At 31.6% G+C, this 21811-nt stretch overlaps 4 protein-coding genes across 5 annotated transcripts; 1 reads left to right on the top strand and 3 right to left on the bottom strand.

Moving 5' to 3' along the window:
- Window positions 1-127: 127 nt before the first annotated feature.
- LOC107638035 (NAD(P)H-quinone oxidoreductase subunit S, chloroplastic) lies at window positions 128-848 on the bottom strand. The gene has a single exon (XM_016341233.3). The coding sequence runs from the start codon at window positions 767-769 to the stop codon at window positions 317-319; it is 453 nt and encodes a 150-aa protein (XP_016196719.1). The 5' UTR covers window positions 770-848; the 3' UTR covers window positions 128-316.
- Window positions 849-1705: 857 nt separating this feature from the next.
- On the bottom strand, window positions 1706-4454 carry LOC107634960 (uncharacterized). 2 transcript variants are annotated; one of them, XM_021121727.2, is made up of 8 exons: window positions 4337-4413; window positions 4180-4234; window positions 3199-3544; window positions 3009-3102; window positions 2517-2638; window positions 2262-2405; window positions 2063-2152; window positions 1706-1945 (listed from the first exon to the last, which is right to left on the bottom strand). In XM_021121727.2, the coding sequence occupies exons 3-8, from the start codon at window positions 3523-3525 to the stop codon at window positions 1895-1897; spliced, it is 828 nt and encodes a 275-aa protein (XP_020977386.1). In that variant the 5' UTR covers window positions 3526-3544; window positions 4180-4234; window positions 4337-4413; the 3' UTR covers window positions 1706-1894. The 2 variants fall into 2 exon arrangements, with proteins under 2 accessions (XP_020977386.1, XP_016193785.1); XM_016338299.3 differs by lacking the exon at window positions 4180-4234 and having other exon boundaries at window positions 4337-4454.
- Window positions 4455-5632: 1178 nt separating this feature from the next.
- On the top strand, window positions 5633-9170 carry DGD2 (digalactosyl diacylglycerol deficient 2). Its single transcript, XM_016338297.3, has 5 exons — window positions 5633-5807; window positions 6185-6530; window positions 6929-7195; window positions 7298-7647; window positions 8258-9170. The coding sequence occupies exons 2-5, from the start codon at window positions 6249-6251 to the stop codon at window positions 8859-8861; spliced, it is 1503 nt and encodes a 500-aa protein (XP_016193783.1). The 5' UTR covers window positions 5633-5807; window positions 6185-6248; the 3' UTR covers window positions 8862-9170.
- A 1077-nt stretch (window positions 9171-10247) lies between these two features.
- LOC107634958 (P-loop containing nucleoside triphosphate hydrolases superfamily protein) lies at window positions 10248-13819 on the bottom strand. Its single transcript, XM_016338296.2, has 7 exons — window positions 13423-13819; window positions 12478-12602; window positions 11836-11986; window positions 11505-11615; window positions 11166-11304; window positions 10945-11060; window positions 10248-10700 (listed from the first exon to the last, which is right to left on the bottom strand). The coding sequence occupies exons 1-7, from the start codon at window positions 13681-13683 to the stop codon at window positions 10524-10526; spliced, it is 1080 nt and encodes a 359-aa protein (XP_016193782.1). The 5' UTR covers window positions 13684-13819; the 3' UTR covers window positions 10248-10523.
- Window positions 13820-21811: the final 7992 nt, after the last annotated feature.

Genomic DNA, 21811 nt, shown 5'->3' with positions numbered 1-21811 from the left:
AGTTCTTCAATTGATTCAAGAACACAGAGAAGAGCAGGTCATAAAAAAAATTGAGAAGTGAGAACAACAACATTGGATCATATTTATCTTGCAACATTTTTGAAATTTCAAATTGAAGGAGAATTACTAAGATGATATTGATAATATTGATATTAAGTTCTGCATTTTTTCTAAGAATGAATTATTAAAGAGTAACACAAACATTCAAGTTTGTCAAAAATCATAGTACAAATACCATATAACTCAAACAAAAGAAAGAGGATTTACAGAAAGAGAACTGAAAACCTATGACTCCATTGATGAATTTGGATTCTACTCAACGTGACAAGGCAAGAAGAGTTCCATGTTTGGATTTGGAAGGTGGATTTTCTTCAATGAACTTCTGCAACCCTTTCTCACCACCAGGAAACCCACCAGTTAGCCCCATCATTTCCTTCTCAAAAGCATCTTCTGATACCTCAAAGTTCTCTTCCTCCTCCTCCTCCTCTTCGCCACCACTATCCGGTTGCAGCCGCGGTTGCGCTTGTTGCCGGCTTTCAACCACTTGCCTTTCAAGCTCTTGTTGAAGACCTTTTTCTCCATTGCATATCCCTCTCCCTCCCATGATCTCAACTATGTTGAACTTGGCATGAGGTTCAAAACTTGGTTTGTTGTGATGATATGAAGGGTGCTTTAGAGGGTAGTGTGTGAGGTTATGATCTTGGCCTAGGAACTGAGTTCTTAGAAGAGAACCATGATGGAAGCCATAAAGGGTTGCAAGAGAAGCCATTCTCTTTATTTTCAACTGCGTTTTATTATGATAAAGAGAAGCATGCTAGTTGTTGATATAAACATACATGAGATATATTAATGTTTGCAAAGAAACAAAAACTAAATGGAAAAGATTTGACATTTAATTCTAACCACAAATTAGTTTCGTACACAGTACATACACATACATGGTTTGTGGTTCATTTTAGCTGCACAAGTATGGTTTGACAAGTAACATGCAAATTTGAAAGAAGCTGAATGAATTGGTGATGATCCAAGTGTTAAGATTCTGAGATAAAATATCTACTATGGTTTTATGACTTTATATAATTTTGATAAGCTTGTCTATGTTTTTATCTTTTTTTTTTTTTACTAAAAACTAATGTTTTTTATACGATCTATAAGTATCATTTGACTATTTTTTATGAATAAAAAAATTTTCTTTTGTAAAAAAAAAAAAAAATCTATAAAAGATTATATTAGAATTATTTGACCCTAAAATAGTTATCCCAAAAAGATAAAACTAATCAACACTTGTAAAGACCATACAAAATTACCGACCATATATTTATATTTGCAAAATTTTTAACATAATAAATCATTAAATCAAACTATTTTGTTGATATGTTAATACATGAATAAATATTTAAAATCTTTTTCACAAAATACATAGAAATTTTTTTTAATCCTTAGATATTCGTAGAAGCAAAACTCACAATATTCTCTCTTCATTCTCAGCATTCAAACGCCATGCATGCTCAAAGAAAATATTGGCAAAACTAAATGAACAAACCATACATCAAACATGAATATCACTTGACCTCAAGAAAAGTTAGTCTAATTTACCCTAACAATTTTTTTTTAATCATAATGAATAGAAGACCAATAGAGCCTCTGGGCAGAATATGATATGGAAGATATACAGTTAAAAGAATTGAAGGAAAATAGAGAAAACTTATGGGAAAAAAACAATTCTCCATTTACAATTAGAGATTCTAAACATCTACAGAACATTCTCAGCCATTAACATAATAACAGACATTCATTTCCATTCTACATAGTTACAAATATGGTGTAATAGTACTACTAATTTTGAAACTCACTTCAATTCTTTTCTTACACTATTGAGCTATGGTTCCTTACTTCAGCTACTGGTGGGAGGAACATGTGAATTCTCAATAAGCATCTCAAGTCTCTGGTCACAAATAATCACAGAAATCAGTAAGTAAAGAGAATTTTTCAAACAGAACAAATAAATATAAATTCTTTAATAGATAGAATCCATGCTATATTAAGAGAAGGGAAAACAGACCTTTACTGATTTGTTGACTTCTTCAAGTTTATTAAGCAGCAATCCTCCGGGTGATCTGCGGTCTAGAGCGGAATAGGCCACACCCGGTGTCTGCAGATGAGAGTATGATAGTGTTTTATATGAGAAAAATTCAAGCATTGTAGAGCTCTTAGAACTATATGCTGCAACATTTTCAGAAAAAATGGCTGTTATATTATACCTTCCAACTTTTTGATGGTGATCTCATAACAACTGATCCCTCAGTTGCTGCAGGCATATGATCCATGTTTTCCACATTTGTGCTCGGAGCAGTCAACTTCCTCCGTACATCTCGCAAACTCTTTGATGCTTCTGTTACAATAACCTGCAGATCAATTCCAGTCCTTCATGATCCCCCCCTTTTAGTGTTATAAAGTGGAAAAAACCACTACTGTTAAAAAAGAAATTGTATGTATGGGATCATATTTTGTGTCACCTTTCTGAAAATATCAGGATCAGAAATTCCTTGAATCTGTAGTTCATCTACAAGTGCTGCTTTTCCACGTGCAATACTTTCGACACGGAAAGTACGGATTCCATATATAGACTGCAGGCAACCTTGTAAAAGAACGGGGAAGAAAATTGTTGGAGTGCATATTGAACATCAAGTAGATGAGGTTTCAACAAGAAGATCAAAGCTAGGACTTTGTCCATTTTAAACACAATTGTTACTTCTCTTAATTTGAATGATATAAAACATCCTAACACACAACTTATAAGGTGATAATACAACAGCAACAACAACAAACAACAACAAAACCTTATCCAACTAGGTAGGGTCAGCTATATGGATCAAACGACACCATTGGATCCTATCATGTATCATGTCTACAGTGAAACTGTTGACACGTAATAAGGTGATAAAGGTTCGTAATTTAAACAAAGCATGGCAAGGAAATGATTTGGTAAATAAGGTCTGCATGAGTACCTTGTTCAATAATAATATCGATCACCAGAGAAAGAGGTATATGCCTCTCAATCGTCACCGTCCCCCAGAAGGGTATATATGAAGGCCTTGACACCTTACAAACAAAGGTTGAGAAAAATAGTCACCTATCATTTCTCATTTCATTTCCCGTATTACAAACTCATGATCATACAACACTATTAATGCATACCTTGTAAACTATTTCGGTAGGAGTGATGTATAATCTACGAGAGGACAAATCCTTCCGAAGCACATACCGCCTGATTGGCAGGTAAAGCAACATAATAAGGCCAACACCCCAAGCCAAAGCCAGGAGCAATGATATAGATAGCCATATGACCGTATCATATTTAAGGCTATTGCTTGCGAGTTCTTCGAAGGATGCCGAATACAGTATCTGTTCCAAATAATCTTCTTGCCCTTTATCATCATCACCTGATTCGGACATAGGTTCTGCAAGTATCTGATCTTTTTGTGACCTCAGTTCTGGGAGGCCATCTGCATGACCCATCAACATCTCTTCCAATGATGATCCACTATTAAACAATAAAGGGTCACATATAGCAAAAGATTAGGTCCAAAAGTACTATAAAATCTTTTCTCCTCGTTCAAGAAGTACACACACAGAACATTTTGACATACAAACTTCCAAAGTTTTCTACATAGAGACATGGCGAGCATTCGCGCACATACACACATAGTTGAGTTTTTTCTTTTGCATTTTTTCTGATCAGTAATCTCCTAGTTACAGAGACACTTATGCCGAACAAGTATCATTGAGGGTTAGTTTTCTTTCTTAGGACCTAATCTTTTACTGTTCTTGCAGTTGCTTCAGTAGAGAGGTGTAAGGGTTTATGCAGCATATGATCACACTGACTTAGCTGAACTGAATTGAATTGCATTATAAAGAATACAGAAAACTCATAGCACTAGTTTCCAAGAAGCTTACCAGTAATTCTTCTTTTTTAAATGTATTTACACATCTAAAAAAAATTGAAAATAACTTGACATCTTTCCCACACTATTATCATTCAAGACAAAAAATGACAACAAAATGCAATAGCTAAATCAAACAACAAAACCATCTTCACATAACTAAGTAAGAAAAAGGGGAGGGAGGGGGCGATTAGAAAAATGAAATAAACACAAACAGCATGGAACGAGTTGTCACTTGTCTCAGAAGCACGAATTGAAGTTGGTATCAAGTTTCCTTCTTTACCAAACAGCTATATAGTAATTATAAAGAAAAAAAAAGAAAAGATTACTACGAATTCTTCAAGTAAAGTGAAATGGGGGTATGAATATGATGAGAAAGGTGAGAACTTTACCTTGGAGTTGGGGGAAAAGAGCACCAAACGTTCAACTCAAAGTGAAGTGGAGTTTCCAGAAACAAGAACGATGTAAGGAGCTTAGGCTTAGAGTTGGCAGCTAAGGAACACGTGCCAACCAAATTTGGACACAAATATATGTTTCTTAACGATGTACACTCAAATTAAAATCAGGAACTAAAGTAAGTTATTAATATAAAATATATATTAAAAATAAATTAATTTTAGTATATAAATAATATTTTTTATTTTTTTAATGTGAAAATTATAATTTTTTTTCCTAAGCTATATATAAAAAGAATGGATTACTTAAAGAACTTATCTTTGACTTTATATTAATATCGACTATCGAATAATTTTTACCGTATCATCTAGAAATTAAAAGATAAGTTATGTTTTATTGTCTATGAGTATATCATAAATATATTTTATATATTTTTTTAATACATAAAATAATAACATTTTTAATTAATACAATATAGTTTTAGTTATATAAAAATAAAATTTTAAAAACATATTAAATACAGTTTAAAATTACCTAGATATTTTTAGAGTTTTATATCTAGAACAATACAATTTATACAACAAAATTAATTATTTAAAATTTATACTATATATTCAGATGAATTTAATTTTAGTATACTAATAATATAAAAAAATTTATATAATCATTCAGTTATATTTATGTATTTAAATTTTTTTAAATAATAAATTTTAAGGTTAATTATTTTTAGTAATGTGTTAAATTAATAATAAAAAGAAGTTAGATAAACATGTTTGTAAAATATATTTTTTGTCTTTAAAATTTGATAAAAATTTTAAAAATACTCCTAAGTTTTATTTTGTTTTAATTTTGTTCTAAAAAATTTTTATTTGTATCAAATATACTTCTAATAGTTAATTTTTTCAAAAAATTTAAGACCAATTCAATAACAATTTCATAAGAACAACCTTTAATATAAACAAATTAAGCATAATTTTCATGCATTATTATTAGATTATTCTTAAATTTTTTTAAAAATTTAAGAACAAAATAAAACTTATATGTATTTTTAAAATTTTTATCAATCTTTAAAAAAATAAAAAATATATACTTTACTCTTGTTTTTTTAAAAAAAATGTTATTACACTAGTTTTTCTTTTTTCTTTTCTTTCTCTTTTTTCTTTCTTTTTTTGGGTAGTGATTACTACACTAGGTCGGTTAACCCATTATTTTGTTTTCTTTTAATAATTTGTGGGGACTAGATGTAAAATTGTAATTGGTAGAAAACCGTTTAACGGTTCGAAAAGCTGACTAGGCCATACGTCACCGTTTCGATACACATCGAGCATATTCTCTTTCCTCCTTTGCGTTTTCAACATTCTCTCTCTCTACTCCGCCATTGATTTTCCACGAATTTCTCTCGCTAGCTTCAAGTCCCTTCCTTCACCACAACACTTTCATTCTCCCTTTCTTGTTGATTTCTTCAAGGTACATTTTCCCTTATGAACAGTCTCTTACTTTTTACGCCATCAAGATTATTCCATTTTTCTTCAATTGTTTCTATATCTATATGTAAAGTCTGAATTTTTTGGGTAATCGAGATTGGAAAAACAACAAGGGGCCAAAACTGGTATCTGTGAGTGCCAATTAGGTGTGTTTTGGTTTTGAAATGAGTCCTGATTTTTTCTGATTCTCTTTTTGGTCTGACTTTTTTTAATGGTTTCTTTATTAGTGGTCACTGATCAATTTTTTTTTCAATAGAAATGAAAAAGCAGATAAAAAATTACTGATGAGTATTAATTAATTTTTATTATAATCTATGGTTTAAGACATAAATGCAGGCTAATGTTTGTTCTCTATGACAGTTAAAGCAATTAAAGTGATTTTTCTGAGGTAGGATGAGATTTTGCTTTTGAACCTGAAAATCAGATGGAAAAGAAACAGCATATTGCAATTTTCACCACTGCCAGCCTTCCATGGCTAACAGGAACAGCTGTGAACCCTTTGTTTCGCGCTGCATATTTTGCCAAAGATGGGAAAAGAGATGTAGTTTTGGGGATCCCTTGGCTATCTTTGAAAGATCAAGGATTAGTATACCCCAACAAGATTACATATGCTTCACCCTCGGAGCAAGAGCAATATATCCGTAAATGGCTCGAAGAGAGAATCGATTTTGTGCCAAAGTTTAACATAGAGTTTTATCCAGCAAAGGTGATGATTCCTCTCATTGTTTTTACTATTTCCCTTTAATAGGGATAATTGCAAGTTAACACACAAAATCAACATAAATGACATGCAGATGTGCAATTTGGAGATCAGAAGCTGTTGGCCATCATGAAAATATATGCTTTTTTTCTCTTTAAATGGTTTATAAAGGATGTTTTAAATGGGGATATGCGATCTTTCATCACTGATATTTTCGTACCAATATGTTTGTCTCTCAAGTCATCCGATCCATAGATTGTAACCATCTATCACTGTTTAGAATTCTTCCATTTCTGTTCCTATTTGCTTTTGTAACCAGCTATCACGATGTCTTATTGCTGTATAGTGTTGCTAATTTATGATTTAGTAAGTAGTTGCTAATGCATGATTCATTTATAATGTAGTTTTCGAGAGATAAAAGGAGCATTCTTCCCGTGGGAGATATTTCAGAAATTGTCCCAGATGAAGAGGCAGATATTGCTGTTCTTGAGGAGCCCGAGCACCTGACATGGTATCACCATGGGAAAAGATGGAAGACTAAATTCAGGCTAGTTGTAGGAATTATTCACACAAATTATCTGGAATATGTGAAGCGAGAGAAGAATGGAACTGTGCAAGCATTTCTGCTGAAATATCTAAACAACTGGGTTGTTGGTATATACTGTCACAAGGTAATTTATTATATCCTCAAGGCCTTACATAAAGAAAAAAGGTTTACACTTGCAAGCATTGCATGCTTGTTTTCTTGGAGTTAATTAGCTATATAATTTCAGGTAATTAGACTATCAGGTGCCACCCAGGATTACTCTGACTCCGTCATTTGTAATGTACATGGAGTTAATCCAAAATTCATTGCCATCGGCAAGAAAAAGAGGGAACAACAAAAGAATGGAGAGAAGGCCTTTACCAAAGGTGCATACTTTATTGGGAAGATGATATGGAGCAAAGGCTACAAGGAGCTGTTAAAACTTCTTCGTGTTCATCAAAAGGAATTAGCTGGGCTTGAGGTTGACTTAGTTGGCAGTGGAGAGGACTCCGGTGAAGTTAAAAAAGCTGCCGAAAAGTTGGAACTTCCAGTTAGAGTTCACCCGGCGCGTGATCACGCTGACCCTGAATTTCATGAGTAAGTTCCCTACTGATTTACTCGCCTTATGTTTTGGCTTCATTTTAGTTGAGATGATCTACGATAGAAGGTTTTGCTTATTGATAACATGATGTATTGTGGTGTGTATTTTGGAAAAAGAAAAAAATGGAAGTCTGATGTGATATTCATTGCTCAGTTGGATTTTTATCAAATTTATATATTAATTGTTATTATTTAGTTGGAAATTAATGAATTCAAAAAATTTACTCTATGAGATTTAGGCGATGGAGTTGGGAGAGAATTTCGTATTAATTCAGCTTTTCATAGGGGTTACTTTTCATCATCATGACTTATCGCCACACGCTATTGTGAGTTTGATTTTGAAAAAAGGGAGGGAAGGGAAGGATTTGAGGTATAAAACAGATTGAGCTTTCCACTTCAAGCACTTCTCTTCCCTTCATTTCCTTCCAAAATCAAAACTCACAAGAACACCCTTAGTGAGATGCAAATGTGTGTCATAATATGTTATAATTGATTCATCAAAATAAAATACAGAACTGCAATATTTTTGCAATCTCATGTCACTTCATAGTTGAGCTTCCTTTATTAAGAACATGTGTATATCAACATTTTTTTTTCTTTGTTGCAGTTACAAATTGTTTATAAATCCAAGCACAACAGATGTGGTTTGCACAACCACAGCTGAAGCTTTAGCAATGGGAAAAATCGTTGTGTGTGCCAACCACACCTCAAACGACTTTTTCAAGCAGTTTCCAAACTGTTGGACATTCAACGATGGCAATGAATTTGTTAAACTCATACATAAGGCACTGGCCTCCGAGCCTGCTCAACTCACTGACGCTCATATACATGACCTTTCTTGGGAGGCTGCCACCGAACGTTTTCTTAAGACTGCTGAAATTGACAAGCCCTTGGAGAGAAAACTGTCAAGAACTACTTCAAACTATATGTCTGCCACAATGAGTCTGCAGGAGAGGATGGAGGACGCATCAGCGTTTGTTCATCATGTGGCTTCCGGGAATGAAATTTCGCGAAGGATATTTGGTGCCATTCCAGATACCTTGGAACCAGATGAAGTGCAGCGCAAGGAACTTGGGATAACTGATACTCCCAAGAAAACTACTCCCAAGAAACAAGACGGTGCAACTTCAGATAGCTTGCAACCAGATGAAGTGCTACGCAAGGACCTTGGAACGAATAATACTCCCATGAAACAAGCCCAGGCAAATTGATATCGGGAGGTTTATAATTCGGCAAAATTCTTGTTCCTTGTTACTTGGGAAAAGGGAATTCTTGCCTGGAATTTTATTTGTAAAGGTGGCATCCTCGTATAGCATAGGCAGGTTTTAAATTAGTGCTGATTTAGGCTAAACCTTCTATGGCTATGAAAATGCTGCAAAATTAGTTTGTTCTAACTATTTCATTTGTTGGATGATTGTTGAGTTTCTCATTGTTTTTAGTTCAAAGCCAGTATAGTAAAAGGCACTAATAAAGCAGCCGCTTGAAATTTTGTTTTAATAATAAAGTTGAGTTAGTGTTAATGGGATTTATTTGAAATGTTTATGTTAGAAGTGATTATGACAAAGTATAGTTATCAAAACATAGTCCTGATGTTATTGTGAAGAGCAAGGGACCGATTGCCAAAAACTTATACTCACTAAATGAGCTTATGGAAGTTATCCCTTGGCTTTTGGCATGTTCTGCTGTCATTGATAAAGATCATTCAGTAAATATCATGAAATCTATTATATATTTCTATTACATATATAAAGAGAATTTCCTCTCTTATGGCAAATTTTGTTTTTTCTAAAATATTATTTTTCTTTTTATCTTATTGGTGAGATTTCAGATTTTATTCGTTTCTGATATCATAATAATCCAAATCCGAGTCGAACTAACCGTTGATTAGCCCTAATTTTGGACTCAATAATATACGCATTTTTCGAAAAGTAAAAAAAGATATAACCAATTAAGTTACAAATCTATGAATAATGCTATGGTGCATTATACCTTTCAAAGAAGAGTGAAAAACGAAAAAGGATCATGAACATGCCTATTTTCTCTACAGATTTAGTGAGAAACTTCACCTTGCACCAAATTCTATTCTTCGCCAAATAAATTCTCCAAATTTATATATCGTAAATTATTATCAAAATGAATAATCATATACATCTTATATGAATACAAAACAATTAGCAATTTGGACCTTAGGTTATCCTGCATTTCATTTGAGTTTGAGACTATCCATTGAACTCTCAACCCCTCTCTTGAATGTCTTTGGTTATAAAAAGAAAAAGAAAAAAAAGCAATAAAATAACAATGCTTCAAAAATATGCAACAACTTCTCGGTGAAAACTCGTATTTAGTTGTCTCCATATGAAGTTGATATTTGAGAATCGTTAGATGATTTGACAAGTTTGCCTAAATTATCATCTAATGGTTCTCAACTATGAACTTCACACGAAGACAGTAACTGCATGTAAGTGTTCACCTAATTTCTCTTAGTAGTTGATAACCAAAGTGTTTCTAGTAATGTCTTCTAAGAGAGATGAGTAATTTTTAAGTAGAGTCTATAGCATACATGTAAATCCTTATTTGACATGCATAGGGTTGGAATATCAATAATAGAAGTGCAGTTATCATTGAAATTAATTTAATGAAGTCAATAACAATTTGAGTGCAAAAAACATGCTATGGTATGACTTTGCCTAGCTAATAATTTCTTACCAAAAGAATCCAACACACAAATAAACAGCACTACCATGACTTTGGAAGATACAAGGAAGCAACATTATTCAACTAAATGAATCGACTTAATATGAAAGCTTCATCTATGTTTATAAACTTGAAAACCAAAAAAGCTAACAATGATAACTATTGATGAAAAGAGGTCATCAAACCTTTTGCTTCCCCTTTTTGAGTGTACTCAATTCTTCCTCAGCCTCTTGTAACTGATCCTTCAATTCTGATACTCTTCTCTCTAACCATTCTACTTGATCTCTATTAGATGATGGTTGGTAAGGTGTCAAAAAATGTCTTGAAAATCCTTTTAGAGCTTCAACCCCAGTAACCTATAAAGATCCCATAGTTGATCAAAGATTACTAAAAGTTCACAAAAGTCAGCTGAATTCAAAAGCAAAATTTTAGGTCCACTTTTGTTTTCGTTTTCGTTCTCAATATTTTCTATTTTTTAGATTTTGCGAACAAGAAGGCAAAAAGAAGACAGAATTAGAAAATAGGATATTATTGTCTTTAATGTTTTTACTTTTTCCTTCACAAAATCCTAGTTATTAACTCAAGGACATGAGAACTAACCTCTTCTGGGAGCAATGGCAGCTTGGTAATGTTAAAGTCGTCATATAACATGTAAAATTGATCAATATACTTTTGTTGCATTTTCATTCTCGCTTTAAGTAACTTGGATTCAACAACTACAAACATATAAAAAGCGGCAAGAATACTAATAAATTCATAATGCAAGACAGAGAAATTAAAAGTAGACATAATGAGATATCAAAGACATGGGAACACACTACCTTCGTCTTCAAAGATTACTTGGTTAATAACGATGTTGTGTGAGTCAATCTCGAACTTTGTAAGTTCCTGAACCAATCTCTCTGTTTCATATAATGAAAGGAACTCCGGAATACAAACGCAGACAAAAGTTGTCATGTCCTGTGATCAAGGAAAATAAGCAGATATGGTGATTGGAAAGCCTTCAACAGTTCAACTGGTTAAAATTTTATGCATTAACGATTCAATTTTACATAAATGGAGATACGAGGCCGAGCCTCGGTGCAATAGTAAAATTGTTGCATCGTGACCTGGAGGTCATAAGTTCAAACACCCTTCCACATGAGGGGATAAAATCTTACCGGATCTTTGAATTGCTTATTAACTTGTTCGATCACGTCCTTCATTCCTTCAAGCTTCCCAAGAACTGCATCTTCATTAAAATCATCATCCATTCCAAACATGCGAGTCATCTGTGATGAAAGAACAAAATTCGAATTATTCCATGACTGGTGAAGGCATGCAAACTCTGAACATATAATCCAAATAGTTTGGTGTTGGGAAATAGAATAGTCACAGACTCGTAGTTAAATCTGCATGGAATATACATATTTAAGGGTCCAGAATATTGAACTTTTCACAAATTGTTTAGTAGTCAAGGCAATAAAAGGAATTCATAAACCTTAATCATACCTGGTTAAATAAACCACCAAATTTATTTTTCAAGGACATCATTTTTCCAAGACCTTTCTCTAAAATTGATGGGAATTGCAAGAGTCGGAGTGTATGGCCAGTTGGAGCAGTATCAAAAACTATTATGGAATAATCCATTGTCTGCACCAATCTATATCGATTAAGATAGATCAATCCACAGTGAAGAGTAAAGAAACAGTTGAATTGAGTTAATAAGGGATGTTTAAATCAGAATAAAAAAATACTAGGAGCACCACACGTATTTAACAAACTTCTAGATGAATCAAGTATGCATTCAAGAGATTGGACTTTTCTTTTGCCAAATATCAGAAATGTCAATACAAATCAAGTGTCAAGATTCAACATTCTAAGCTTGGCAATAAATACATTCACTATTGTAATTTGTATATTCATAAATGTCCCATGAAATTGATGAGAAAATGTAATCCTCCATACTTCTATTCTTTCTGTTTGGCATTTGAAGGACTCCAATCCTCATATATGGGTTACCAACTAATTGATTCTACCGTCGTAAACATTACACACATGACATCAAAAATATCAATCATAATAATTCGATAGTAGACATAATATCAGGTCATATTTTCGTAGTTAAATAAAAAAAGATGACATCATTCTTACTTCAACATCTCAGCAAAGCTCATCGCCTCATCAATCCCAGGTATTGCACCTGCTAGCTCCGAGACCAGACCGTCCATCCCTTCAGAAGTGCCCACATCCTCATGCTCAACAGTGGGATCCACTTCCTACAATGGAAAACAATTAAGATAAAACTAACACCAAGATGAATGAAATAAAAATAAGATCATTTTGGATAACAAAAAAAACTCAAACAAACAATGATTCAAGTGTGAAGCACTCAGTAATTAATAAAAGGTCCAAGAGAGACAAATCATGTAACCTGAATTAGTAAAAGAGAAATAGTTAATCATTCAGATAAATAATTGACTCATCGATGATAACAGAATCATCATAGCTATACCCCAAAAAAAAAGGCTTTACTTTTCTACACTCATACAAAAAACTATTAATACCTAACCTAACAAGTAACAACATGGCTACACAATAGATCATACACAAAACTAAGCTTCACATGTTCTTCTTATATCACCAATCTCTCTCTGAACAATAAAGCGTGAAAATTGAATCCTTTACTAAACAGGAAAACCACTGCAACAACCTAAAAAGCATGAACATTGCGAACATTGCATATCTCATACACACCTATAAAAGGCACAACCACTATAAATCCACAAAACCACCAGTTCCAAAATAGAAAATAACAGCAGCAGCAACAAACAATACATAAAGTATGTGTTTTGCTTGGATAAACAATCAAAACCAACAAGCTTTCTTCTACAGATCTCAATTCAGGGAGCATAAGCAACTCCTCTTGCAAGTTGCAAATTCTCTTCACACAAGTCCCCATTCCCAGGGCCATTGATTCATTCAGCTTCGACTCAATTTCAGAAATTTGACCCAACAGCATGATAATCGAGTCCGAAAAAGGAAAACCACACACGAATAAGGCATAAAGCACTAAAATTGGGAAGCTCTAATCGGTACCATAGCATAGAGATTGGTGAAGCCATTGACCAAAGTTGGAGTCTTTGTGAATCGCTGTTGAAAAGCATCGCTGAGATTGTGAGCTGGGTCGGTGGAGATTATGAGAACAGAGTCGCGAACAGTGGCGAGAAGAATCGAGAGTATTGAGCTACATGTGGTTTTGCCAACGCCACCTTTGCCACCAACGAAGACCCATTTGAGAGTTTCTTGTTCTAGAATGTTCTGCACCGTTCCTTCTGGCAAACTCTGCTGATCCGCCATGGCCACACTGCTCCTGTGTTCTCTCTCCTCCTTTCTTTCTTTCTTTCTTTCTTTCTTCTCTGATTTATGTTTTTTTTTTTTTTTTTGGCTTTGATGGAATATTCGAAAACGCAGTCGAGAGAAAGAGGAGTAGAAGAGTAAGAAAGAAGACCATTGTGTTTTGTACTAATTGAAATAAAATTTTAAAAATAATTAGGATTTAAAAAATCAAGGATAAACCAAAAAAATATAATTGAATTATCTTGCCGTTCTTAAAAATATTTTTAAATTTTGTTATTGATAAAATATTTTTAAATTATTTAAAAATATAATAAAAATATTAAATCGCAATTAAAAATGACTAAATTTTTTATCAAAGCGGAATATTTTTGTTATTTTTTAAATTATTTGAAAATATTTTAGTTAATAAAAAAATTTAAAAATATTTTTATCAATAATAAAATAATTTGAGTGTATTTTTGTTGATTTACTCAAAAATCAAATTGGATAAGTGATCAATCCATGTTTAAGTATGGCAAATTTTAAATTTTGGGACAAATTATTTTATCTATTGAAATATTCATAAACTAATGTAGAATTAAGTAATATTTTCAATCTCGCTCGTAAAAATGTAGACGAATCATTCTTTGATAAAGATATAATAGTTTTTAAATTTTTTTAAAATTTTTAGATTAACTCTTTTATATAGACGAATAATTAAATATAAGAATTAATTTATCTAATAAATAAAAATTTAAATACTGATTTAATTATTAAAATTTGTTGACAATTAAAATATTCTACTAAAATTTCTTAAATATTACTTTGAAAATTCATTGTATTCATTATTAATATTTTAATCATAAATTTAACGAAAATGTTAAAGAAGAGTTACAATTTTTTTTAAATAAAATTACTCATTTTTTTAATAATGTCTAAATTGATAAAAATAAAAGACTGTCTCAATTTCTTAAATTATTTATTCAAATTTTGGTTAAAAGACATTAGATATTTCATAATAGAAGTCAAATAATTAATTTAAATTGTAAGACCCTAATTTTAAAATTAAATAATTAGTTGTTTATGAGTTATTATATTATATTCAGATTTTGTTTTTAAAAAAGACTAGTTTTAACAAAAATAATTAAATAGAATTTTATGATTATTAAAGTTTAATTTAATTATGACTTATTTTATTAGCTTGAATTATCTATTAAAAACTATTTTAATAGAGAAATTTAAATTAATTTTTATAAATATTATTATTACTATTATTACTATTGTTATTATTACTATTATTACTATTATTATTATTATTATTATTATTATTATTATATGTTAGAGAAGAGCAAACAGAATTATCTTAAAAATTTTAGAGAATGCAGACTTAATTAAAGTACTTTATAATTTTTTTTTATAAGACACTTAGGAAAATGCGAGGGAATAATGTGAAGATAAATTATATTGTGAAATGATAAGAAAGAAAAGAAAGAAAGAATAAATAAAAAGAAAATGAGATAATTAAAGATATGGTGGTGAGCCCATTGAGATTCGCTTTCCAGAGATACATTGGCCACTCCAGGAGATGGTCGCACCTGTAAGACAGAGGTTGCTTACAGAGGTTATGACACTGAAAGCCAAACTCAGACAAAGGTTGCTGAGTTAAGTGAATATAATTCAATAAATAACCAAGAACAAAAGAATTAAAATAATCTAAAGAATCTTTGCCACAGGAGAGCAGAGGGCAGGAATGAAAAAATGTATTAATTAAAGGGATCTCTACCACAGTAGAGTAGAAAGCAAATATTGAAAAGAAATTGAATGATGTTGGGCCTTAGTGCCAAGTGTTTAGTGGGAACGGCGATACGTAACGCTCACTTGACACTATAAGGACGGGGATACGTAACGTTCATTGGAGACTGAAAGGAAGGTTACAGCTCAACGAGTACGGCGATGCATAACGCTCACTGGAGACCGAAAGGTAGTTTTCCCCTTGAGGACGGCGATATGTAACGTTCATGGAGGGGACGTTGGCTGAGATAAGAACGGTAGTACGAAACGCTTATCTCAAGATCAGTATCGGGAATCAGGCAACAAGCCGACACATGAGCTCATGACCTGTATAGGACTAGACATGCATCATACTTGTTTGCGCATATTTGTTTGTGATTGTGTTTTCTATGATTGTGTGTACTTGTGATTGAATTCTATGTTTTAATTGTTGAGTTGGATTATACTTTTTTGAGATCATAATGAAACGAACTTAATTTCTAACTCCGACCCTACTAAGAACTCCCTAGTTCTTACCCCCTATCTCCACCCTTTCCACTACAGCTGCGAAGGCTTAGTGCGGAGTTACAGGAGCATAGAAGATGATTTTCACAAGTTGAGTTTTTAGAATTTATTTTTCCATCGCTGGCTATTATTTTGATTTTTAGAGGGGGAGGACTTATAATTGAGATTATTTGAATAAGTCTATGTATATATTGCTATTTGAATATATATGTATTTTTGTGATTAAGAGGTTTAAGTAAAGACCCTTTTGTTTTTTTTATTAAAGTTTCGATTCGTGCTCACAAAGGCTCAATATTAAATAAAAATAGTATATAATAAAAGGAAAGTATATGGAATCAAAAGGTGATCAGCCAAAAAGTAAATAAAACCGTTTAATTAGAATCACTTTTTGAATAATATGTTTGAAAATTGCTCCTGGGATCACGGAGCACAAATCAAAACCCGATTTTTCATGGAGTCCAAACACATTTTGGCTGGTTTTTAGCTGATATACTTTTGGTTCCCTAGTTGTTCTCATAATAAAAAGGTTTAGAGATAAATAATGTTCGAACTTTTAATACGATCATGAGGTGTTAAAAGTTAGGGTGTTACATAAATTAATCGAATAATATATTTATTTGTCCCATTAAACAAATAGTCAGTTTATTGAAATTTAGATTCGTAGTTGGTTAGTTTTTAGTCTAACAAAAAAAATAGAAATTAAATAAGATTATATTATAAAATTATGATAACTAAAGTGAGATCATGCGAAGAGTGATAAATTAGTGATAATATATAGTATATTTTAGTAAGTATTATATTGTTTAGAAATTAATTAATATATATACAAACTAATATTAAATTTGATGTATTTTTTATTTAAAATATTTTGTAATACAAAAATTTTTAATATTAAAATTTACAAAATTACATCTTTATTTGTTGTTTTTTATTTTTGCATTTGTTTCAATGAACAGACTTAGTCTTTTTATGTAGCGTTTGTCCTCTTTTTGTTTTCGATTTTTGTTAGAATTTTTTTTTCTTTTACCTATCATATGTTTTTTGTGGAGACATATTCTTTTTGAATTGTTGATTTGTATATATTTTTTGATTTATTATCTTTTTATCCCATCTTTATATATATATATATATATATATATATATATTATATACATATGAAGATGTGTTTTAAATGAAATATGAAGATGAAGAAGAAGCAACAATAGAAGATGAGAAGAATAAAGAGGAAGAGTTTTGAATTATACAAAACTTATCAAAATGTAAATACATCGAAATTTTTAAAATACACTGGAAGTTTTCCAAAACACACCGAAACGAGAATGGAACAAATTCATCACAATAATAATTCAGATTCAGAATTCCTATTTTGCTACAAATGTATAAAAATATTTTTCAAGGTATTTTTTCTTCTTTTTTTTTCTTATTTCTTTCTTTCTTTTAGTTGAATGAATGTAGATTCATCATCTTCTAAATAATTTTGCAGCATTATGTATTTTTTTTCTTCTTTGTTTGATTTTTTTTTTATTCTTGTGAAGAGAGTAAAATAAAAAAAAATTTGAGAAGGTAAAATAAGAAGAAAAAGATGAATAAATAAAAAGAAAAAGATGACGATGAAAAAAGAAGAAGCAGGGCAGAAGATGATAAAGAGGAGGAAGACGAAGATGAAGAGTTTTAAATTATGCAGAACTTATCAGAATATAAATACATTGAAAAATTTTCAAAATACAACGAAAAATTTCCAAAATACACTGAAAGTTTTTCAAAATACACTGAAACGAGAATGGAACAGATTCATCACAATAATAATTCAGTTTCAGAACTTTTACACTGAAATTTTTCTACAAATGCATAAAAATATTTCTCTTAATGCATTTTTTATTCTTCTTTTTTTCTTATTTTTTCTTTCTTTTAGTTGAATGAATGTAGCTTTAATTTATCATCTTTCAAGTAATTTTGCAGTATTATGTATTTTATCTTCTTCTTTGTTTATTTTTTTTATTCTTGTTAAGAGAGAAAAACAAGAAGGAAAAGATGAATAAGAAAAAAAAAGATGATGATGATGATGAAAAAGAAGAAGAAGCAACAACAGAAGATGAAGAGAAGAAAGAAAAAGATTTTTGAATTATGCAGAACTTATCAGAATATAAATACACCGAAAAATTTTCAAAATACGTCGAAAATATTTTCAAAATACACCAAAAATTTTCCAAAATACACCGAAACGAAAATAGAATAGATTCATCAAAATAATAACTCAGATTCAGAATTCTTACATTGAAATTTTGCTACAAATGCATAAACATGTTTCCTTTGCATTTTTTTCTTCTTCTTTTCTTTATTTATTTTTTTCTTTTAGTTGAATGAATGTATGTTCATCTTCTTTCGAATAATTTTATAACATTATGTGTTTTTTTTGTTTGATTTTTTTATTTTTATTCTTGTTATAAGAGTAAAACAAGAATAAACTTGTGAAGGTAAAACAAAAAATAAAAGATGAATAAAAAAAAGATCATGATGATGATGAAAAAAAAAAAGAAACAACACCAAAAGATGAGGAGGAAGAAAAAGAGTTTTGAATTATGCAAAACTTACAGAATATAAATATACCGAAATTTGTTAACAATAATACATAAATTTCTTAGTTTTTACACCGAAATTTTGCTATAAATATACAGAAATATTTTTTTTAATAATTACGACACACAAACTGAGTTTAAAAACAATACACAAAAATGACTGAATTATCAACAAAAATACATCCAAATTAATTTTAGATCAGACAACGCCATCAATATGGCGAAAATTCTACAATAACGATAATATATAATAGCGACGATACGCATAAGAAGAAGACGATGATGACTATAACAATGATGATCATAATGATAAAGATGATGGAGGAGAAGAAATTTCAATGACAAAAAAAAGAAGAGGAGGAGGAGGTGGTGTTGACAACGACGATAACAAAAGAGAAAAATAATAGAAAAAATGAAAAAAAAAAGACAAAATATCAGAGATGACGAAAAGAAAAATGTGTGCAGCAGGAACATAAAGAAAAAAGTGTTGTGAAATAAAAGATATATATATATATATATATAAAGATGTATAAATAGAAGACTCTAGTATTAAAATAATTAGCTCAATAATAATTTATATATATATAATAATATTATATGTTGTAATGTGTATATATATACAAAGATAGAAAGAAGTATTAAAAATAAAGAGAGAGAGAATTGCATATGTTTATTGTTACTATCTCAATATAATAAAGATGATTAATATTGCTATTAATATTATATGTAAAGAGTAATAGAAAAGAGAATTTAGAATACTAATAAAATAAAAGAAGAGAAAGAATTGTAGTAGAAATATAAAGAGAAGAGTATTTGATTGCAACATAAAGAGAGAATTGATTTTATTATTACTTGTTTGTGTGTTATATCCCTCAGATGGCTTCTCTATTTATAAGCCAATGAGGTTTACTTTTTCAACTTAATTCTTATTGGAAAAGGAATTCAACCGCCCATATTAATGGGCATCTAATGTGATCTTATCACAACACTCCCCCTTAGATGCCCATTTAAGATTATTGCCTCGTTAAAACCTTACTAAAGGAAAACCTTGTGGGAAAAACCTTAGTGAAGGAAAAAGAGTACAATATCCTTTGTGATGGGGACTGCCTCATTAAAAACCTTGTCAAGAAAAACCCAATGGGAAAAAAACTTGACCAAGGAAAAAAGAGTACACTCTCCCCCTCTTGCTGACATTATTTAATGTCTCGAAGTCGGTGCATCCCAATCTCATGTACCAGTCTTTCAAAGGAGGATTTTGGGAGTGACTTTGTGAATAAATCTGCCAGATTGTCACTTGAACAGATCTGTTGGACATCAATTGTCCCTTGATTTTGAAGGTCATGAGTGAAGAAGAATTTTGGAGAAATATGCTTTGTTCTATCACCTTTGATGTATCCACCCTTAAGTTGAGCAATGCATGCTGTATTATCTTCAAACAGGACAGTTGGAGCTATCTTATGATCAATCAGTCCACATGATGACAGAATATATTGAATCAGACTCCTCAGCCAAAAACACTCGCGACTAGCTTCATGAATCGCTAGTATTTCAGCATGATTAGAGGACGTTGTTGCTATCGTCTGTTTCGTGGATCTCCATGATATAGCTGTACCACCATATGTGAACAGGTATCCTGTTTGAGATCTCCCTTTATGTGGATCAGACAGGTATCCGACATCTGCATAGCCAACTAGTTGTGACTTGGATCCATAGGGATAAAATAATCCCATATCAACCATTCCATGAAGATATCGAAAAATTTGTTTGATTCCACTCCAATGTCTTCTGGTTGGAGAGGAACTATACCTTGCTAGTAAATTCACCGCGAATGATATGTCAGGTCGCGTATTATTAGCAAGATACATTAGTGCTCCAATGGCACTAAGATATGGTACTTCAGGACCAAGGATATCTTCATTTTCTTCTTTAGGACGGAATTGATCCTTTTTCACATCCAAAGATCTTACGATCATTGGGATACTTAATGGATGTGACTTATCCATATAAAATCTTTTCAAGATCTTTTCTGTGTATGTTTTTGATGAATAAAGATCCCACTTTTTATATGCTCGATCTGCAGGCCGAGACAAAATTTAGTCTTTCCAAGATCTTTCATCTCAAACTCTTCTTTTAGAGTTTTTATAATTGTTGGAATCTCTTCAGGAATCCCAATGATATTTAAATCATCAACGTACACAGCAATTATAATGAATCCAGATGCAGATTTCTTTATGAAAACACACGGGCAGATATCATCATTCTTGAATCCGTTTTTGGCCAGATACTCAGTAAGACGATTATACCACATTCGTCCAGATTGCTTTAGACCATATAAAGATCTTTGCAATTTGACTGAGTATAACCCTTGCGAATATTCATTAGATGGTTTAGATATCTTTAGTCCTTCAGGGACTTTCATATAGATATCCCGATCTAATGAGCCGTATAAGTAGGCTGTTACTACATCCATTAAATGCATATGCAGTTTATGATATGCAGATAAACTGACCAAATAACGCAATGTTATCGCATCCACTACAGGGGAATACGTTTCTTCATAATCTATACCGGGCCTTTGTGAAAAGCCTTGTGCCACAAGTCGGGCTTTATAGCGCACAACTTCATTTTTCTCATTTCGTTTTCTCACAAATACCCATTTGTATCCAACAGGTTTTACATCTACAGGTGTACGGACTACAGGTCCAAAGACTTCACGTTTTGCAAGTGAGTCTAATTCAGCCTTCATGGCTGCTTCCCATTTTGGCCAATCATTTCTTTGTCGACATTCTTCAACTGATCTTGGCTCAAGATCCTTACTTTCATGCATGATATCTAATGCCACATTATATGCAAATATTTCATTAACAATTGTCTTATTTCGGTCCCATTTCTCTCCTGTAAAGACATAATTTATCGAGATCTCGTCATTTTCACAATTTTCAGGTACCTGAACGTCTTCTGACGTTATATCAGAATTTTGGACAACTGCAGGTGTCTCTACTATGTCTTTTTCAACAGGAATATTATTTACCTCTTTTCTCTTTCGAGGATTTTTGTCTTTGGAACCAACAGGCCTGCCACGCTTCTGTCGTGAATTTGCTTCGGTGGCTACTTGTCCTACTGGAACATCAATTCGAATTGGGACATTTTCCGCTGGTATATAAGATTTAGTTATCCTCTTTGTATCGGAAAATGCATCAGGCAAATCATTCGCTATTCTTTGCAAATGTATAATCTTTTGAACTTCCAGTTCACATTGCCCTGATCGAGGATCTAAA

Source organism: Arachis ipaensis, chromosome B4 (assembly GCF_059453495.1).
Source record: "Arachis ipaensis isolate K30076 ecotype BB chromosome B4, ASM5945349v1, whole genome shotgun sequence".
Classification (NCBI taxonomy): Eukaryota; Viridiplantae; Streptophyta; class Magnoliopsida; order Fabales; family Fabaceae; genus Arachis; species Arachis ipaensis.
This window is presented reverse-complemented; position numbering and strand designations above follow the sequence as displayed.